Consider the following 5,757-nt stretch of genomic DNA (forward strand, 5'->3'; position numbering starts at 1 on the left):
ATTATTAAGTCAAATAGTATAATCAATTAAAAATAATGATTAATAACTTGTTCAGGATCCACGAGAAACAATCAAAAAGCGGCAAGGGGACACTATTGCCCTCTAGCGCCCATTGCTGAACTAAATAGACTGTTCTAGAAATTCTAACATGTATCTGCATGCTGCAATCAGGTTGCGGATTTAGTATGACATCAGAGCGGCGGGAAGTTTTACGTCAATCGATAAACATATACATGAAACCGGATTACAACACAAACATACTTGCGACTGATGTCTGTGGTGACGTCACGAACAGGATGCGACGCGTCCGTAATTGGTGACGTAGCAACCAGCTGGTGGCCCTCTGTAAATTCCCCCCCGTGCACCACACAGTCCCAGCGCCACAGCGCCACATGGCTCCAAATCGGTGTTTTATACCTACTGCAATGAATTATAGTAGTGTACTAGCTGGGCATAATTTATTTAAAGGGGGCGTTATCAGTGTGCAGATTGTGCGAGATTAATGAATAATAGCCACTGTTTCCATTCCCCACCTTATTGGGCGAAAAGTAAATTAATTGGAAATGCTTGAAAAAACTACGAACTGCACGACTTTGCTTATGTCTTCCTCTATTTTCTAGGAGCCTGAATCCCAAGAAGGACATGATTGCATTTCCACCGATGTATATGTAAAATAACAATGTGTAACTACAAATTAGAATTTAAATTAGTAATAGCCATTAATTCCCCTTTATAATTTGGGTACTTCCCCTCTCTATTTTAAAAGCAGTAATAACTTTTCCTGAACTGCGTCATTTCTAAGATCAATCCATATATATGACTTAATAACGCTGATGATGAGTCTAATTTGAAACATAAACCGAATCTTTCTCTTAATAAGCTGCCATTAAGAGCATTCTCTTAATAAGCTTTTTATGAGTACCCATAAAATTCTATGGGTTTCTACTGGCTTTTACTGGTTTCTGTTGGTCTCGGTGGGGTTCTTTTTCTGGTCTCAAAATGCCCCATATAAACCAGTAAAACTTTCTACTGGTACCCATAGAATTCTATCGGTCACTACTGACTTTTACTGGTTTCTGTTGATCTCTGTGGGTTTTTTTTTTTTTTTTTTACTGATATCAACTGACACCCATACAGCTAATATCAGTGTCAGAACTGGTTGACATTGATATTAGATTACTGGCTTGTATTGGTTTATATTGACTTTTACTGGTTTTCTAAGGCGACCAGTCACACATAAAAATGCATCTTTGCAAGTGGTCGCGTTAGAGAGGTGATGCTCATTGCCAATATATTGTTATGTTCTCATAAATACGTTTATCTTTTAAGGCCCGTCTACACGTACCGATTTTATCGGCCGACTTTCTGGCAGAGGAACAATTTTCAGGATGTGCGCATGCGCTAAAAATCTGTCATGTTCTCTGCGACGATTTCAGAGCTAGTGTTCACCGCTCACTAGCCGACGATAAAATCGGCGACTCTAGCCAATTAGATTGCTTCCAGAGATCACGTGCTTTTCTCTCTCATTTTGGAAACATGGCGCTTTTTCGTTGGAGCGAAAATCAAATTTTTCAATTGATTGATTTTTATAGAGACCATGCTGTGTTGTGGGACACAAATAACATAAATTATAAAAATAAAAAGTTAAAGGATTCCCTTATTTTGGTAAGTTATCTTCCCGTTACTTTATCATCAAATATTTTTTTATTCGTGATGAAAATTATTTTATGTTGGTTAAACAAATTACAGCTCAATTTAATACAATATTGCTCAATTTTATTAGCTGATTAACTGATATAGCAATATGATTACAGTTTTCAGAACTGTATTAGTTATTAAACTATACCGATAGTATTTTTTAAAATTCAGTATGATATGCTATTTTAAGATTTTGCATATTTATATTTCTTATTTGAAATTTTTGTATTGAAATTACACTATTCCTTTCTACTATAGTAATCTTTATTCTGTATTAGTACTTTTTACTCATATTGTTGCGGTTTTCATAACATTATTGTCTATTTATTTAATAGTAAAGGTTATCATTTAAAGCACAGTAGTTATTTACTTTTTCTGAAGCATGGTTATTTTAACATTTCAGGACTTAAGCACACAAATATGCGTTCCAGAAAATGAAATTTAAAAAAAATGGAGTAACCTGCGTACTCAATTTACAAAGGAGAAACATAAAGAGAAAAAAAAATTATACATCTGGTGCAAGCACTGCCATGCAGTACAAATCGGCATGGCAGTTTTACACATCGTTACAATTTTTAAGTGATGTCGTGTCCTTAAGGAATACTGTGACTTCTTTGGTAAATGATTACTTTCTAAATTTATATAATTTGGCTTATAAAGTGAATAATTTCCCTTTACTATTTGAAAATTTATAGAATTGTTTTTAATATAGGCAAAACTTTAACAGTTTTTGTGATAAATAAAATAATATTGTTATACATACTTAGCTGTGTAAATTATATTAGCCAAATCTTCAAGCTCATGCAGCAGATGGGTCATCTGCAAAAGTGCACACTCACAGCAATTTCTATATAACTTCAGTACAAAAGTATTATTTTATTTATCCTTTTACAACTATGTGTGCTATTTAATTTCTTAAATGAAATCTTTATATTTAAAGACTATTCTTAAGCTCATTTACTTAAAAATAAACCCATTTCCCATTAAAGTATAGGTGCAATACCCATTAAAGTATAGGTAAAAGTGGATAGGACCAGGGCTTAATTTCTAAAATCAGAAGTGTCAGAGTTAGTAGAAGTTATATTTTGAATTTATATGAAGACCTAATCTTTTTTCCAATGAATGATATTCTATTGATAATTTCCAAAATAGCTGAGCAGTAAAACTGCTAAATAACTGGTAATTTGACCAGTGTTTGAATGCCAGCAAATAAGCTGACTGTAAGGTTGGTTTTTGTTTTTTCCTATGCAGAACATGGATACGAGCCATTTTTCCCTAAAAATTCTTCTATGAAGCATCCCTCTCTATAGGCAGATAGTCCTTGAATTGCGTTGTCTTAATCAATTAGTCTAACATCCAGAAAAGCATATGTAATTTATTTTGAAATGAGAGTTAAGGTACTTAAATTTCTCTTCGTAAGTCTATTTTGGTACTCATGCATTAACACAACCACCTTGTCACATATTTGGTGGTCTTTATAAATGTAAAGGTAAAATTTACTTACTGGTACAAGTTAGTGGTTTTTATGACTTTTTTTTAAAAAAACCATTCCCAAATATCTGATAGTAAGTCAGCAAAGTATTATCGATCTACCGAAAAAAGCCGAAAAATCTAAACATGAATTTTAATTATTAAGTAAAAATTATATGATACATTAAAAAATAGGTTCTTACATGTTATCACAAGCACTTTAGTACAAGCTCTTTTAAATTTCCAGAATGTGCTAAAATCTGTCGACCATGAGCATAACAATACTTTAGGCAACCATGCTCATAAACATTTCTTCAGTCAAGCAACATTACCCTCATTCTTTTTCATTTATAAAAATTTGCCAAACTTGAGGTGATTACGCTAATATGTTAAGTACTAAAAAATAAAACACTTATGAATTTGCAAAATACTTCTCTAACTTTTAGCGTTATTCTTTTCTCCATGTACACAGTGATCTGTTTTCACTTAAAAAACCAATAAATTGCATAAACTTGTACTGCACATCAACTGTTTACCAAACACATCTCATCGCTGTTTGCGTTAACGGTTTTGTGACAAAATACTATATTCTGCAGAATTTTTACTGCAGTTTCTTCCATTGCTGGCAGATTCCACAAGTGATATTTTAAAAGTAAGTTAAAGGTTCCCAACTCCCAAAAAAAAATTACGATGTCTGTCAAAATCATTAGAATTCCAAATACAACAAAAATAAACAATTGAAACATTGCTTGACTGAAGGATTTTTATGAACAAGGTTGCCTGTGAAATTTTTATGTGCAGAGTATGGCCATTTTTATTAAGGTGGTTGAGATAATATGTGACTACCTCTAATTTTAAAATATTAATAGAGAAACATGAATTCTTATTGCATTTTAAGTAATTATTACTATCAAAATCTTACTCATATTGTTCAAGTTTTTACAAGTAAATGAAGTCCAACTCCGCTTCACATTGAAAAGTTATAAAAATATGGGATGTACATGCACAGATACTGTTCTTTTAAAAACACTCAAATTATTTCTTTTTACTGTAGTAATTATTAGCTTTGCTTTCTTCTCAGTTTATATATATATATATATATATAAATTATATATATATATATATATACACAATTTTCAATGATAAACTTATATTCACAGCTAAATCAGACATAAGTTAGTCAATATTTTGTTACTTTTAACATACTTAAACATAAGCATTAACTTCTTATATATTTTCTTTTAAATATATGTATTGCATGTTTTTATTGATACCAAATACGCTACAACTTAGACAGCAGAATTACGAGGTTTCTTCGTATTCTTATTCAAGATATTTGACTATTCAACTTTGATATCTCTTGAAAAATCAAGCTTAGGAAATATATTCATTATCCTTATAAATATTTATTTCTGCATGTTTTCCCATAGCTTGTTAATTATGATTTGTTATATATGAATGAATGATAGCTGTAATAGTAAAAATTAAAGTGTTATTTTAATTTTCAGGATTTTAATGATACTAGTACACAAGAAAGAAGTGCAGAAGTTACCAGTCATTCTGAGGAGATGTTTGACATGAACGATTTTGAAGACACTGAAGAGACACAGAGAGAACTATGTCATACACAAACACTACCACAGCTAAAAAGACACACATCAAACACTACAACTTCAAACAAAAAACAGAAACACGATCACATTTACACAGCAGCCACAACAACACTGGAAGAAATTTCTACAATATTAAAATCAAAAAACACTACTCCAAATACATTTACACAGTTCGGTTCCTTTGTTGGTTCCGAACTAAGTCTAATCCGTGACCCTCAACTCCTCACAGACACAAAATATAAAATATACCAAATTCTCACAGATGCACAGACAGAACAAAATGTATTAGATTCCATGAACAACACAGAATAAATAAGAAACTTAGATATATTTATTACTTACCACATTATTTTGTAACATAAAATAAAAATACTTATAAATAATCTTTATTTCTTTATCTTTTATTATAACACATATTGAGAAATCAGGGAACATAAATTGAATAACATATATTGAGAAATTAATAATATTTTATAAATTTATCTTGCCATGCAACTTTTCCTTCATTATTTACATAATCACAAATTTTTTCTCGCATTAGCCTTGCTTCAGCAGACCCTGTGTTATAACCATTTTGTTTACACAGGGATTTCATCTTACTTAGCGATTCCTCATTTCGCCATGATCCAGGTATAAAATTAAAGTCCTCATCTTCATGATCGATTAGTTCTCTTGGTGTATACAATTGCCTGGACGGTCTTTCTCGTAGAAAGTTATGCAAACAGCAACATACAGAAACAATTTTATCAACTGTCGCAGGAGGCAGCTGTATTGGTTGCATCAAGATACGAAATCTATTTGATAATATCCCAAATGCATTTTCAACAACACGCCTTGCCCTGGACAATCGATAATTGAAAATCCTTTGCTGAGGAGAGATATTTTTACCAGGATATGGCCTCATCAGATAACATTTCAAAGGAAACGCCTCATCTGCAAACATAAAATAATTCACAGGCTCACTACCTGGAATCAA

At 31.8% G+C, this 5,757-nt stretch overlaps 1 protein-coding gene across 1 annotated transcript; it reads left to right on the plus strand.

Moving 5' to 3' along the window:
• The first annotated feature begins 2,124 nt into the window (after positions 1-2,124).
• Positions 2,125-5,166, plus strand: LOC118200155 (uncharacterized). The gene is made up of 2 exons (XM_085811531.1): positions 2,125-2,315; positions 4,677-5,166. Exons 1-2 carry the CDS (start codon positions 2,133-2,135, stop codon positions 5,091-5,093), a joined length of 600 nt encoding a protein of 199 aa, XP_085667657.1. The 5' UTR covers positions 2,125-2,132; the 3' UTR covers positions 5,094-5,166.
• The last annotated feature ends 591 nt before the right edge of the window (positions 5,167-5,757 follow it).

This window comes from Stegodyphus dumicola, chromosome 1 (genome assembly GCF_044657685.1).
Source record: "Stegodyphus dumicola isolate Sdum_Otavi_A_Nest chromosome 1, ASM4465768v1".
In the NCBI taxonomy this organism is placed as follows: domain Eukaryota; kingdom Metazoa; phylum Arthropoda; class Arachnida; order Araneae; family Eresidae; genus Stegodyphus; species Stegodyphus dumicola.

Excerpts from the sequence above, each read along its gene's own strand:
- LOC118200155 (XM_085811531.1), top strand. The coding sequence starts at position 2,133 with ATGAAATTTAAAAAAAATGGAGTAACCTGCGTACTCAATTTACAAAGG. Across the intron at positions 2,316-4,676 it reads GGAATACTGTGACTTCTTTG|GATTTTAATGATACTAGTAC; the intron begins GTAAATGATTAC and ends TTTAATTTTCAG.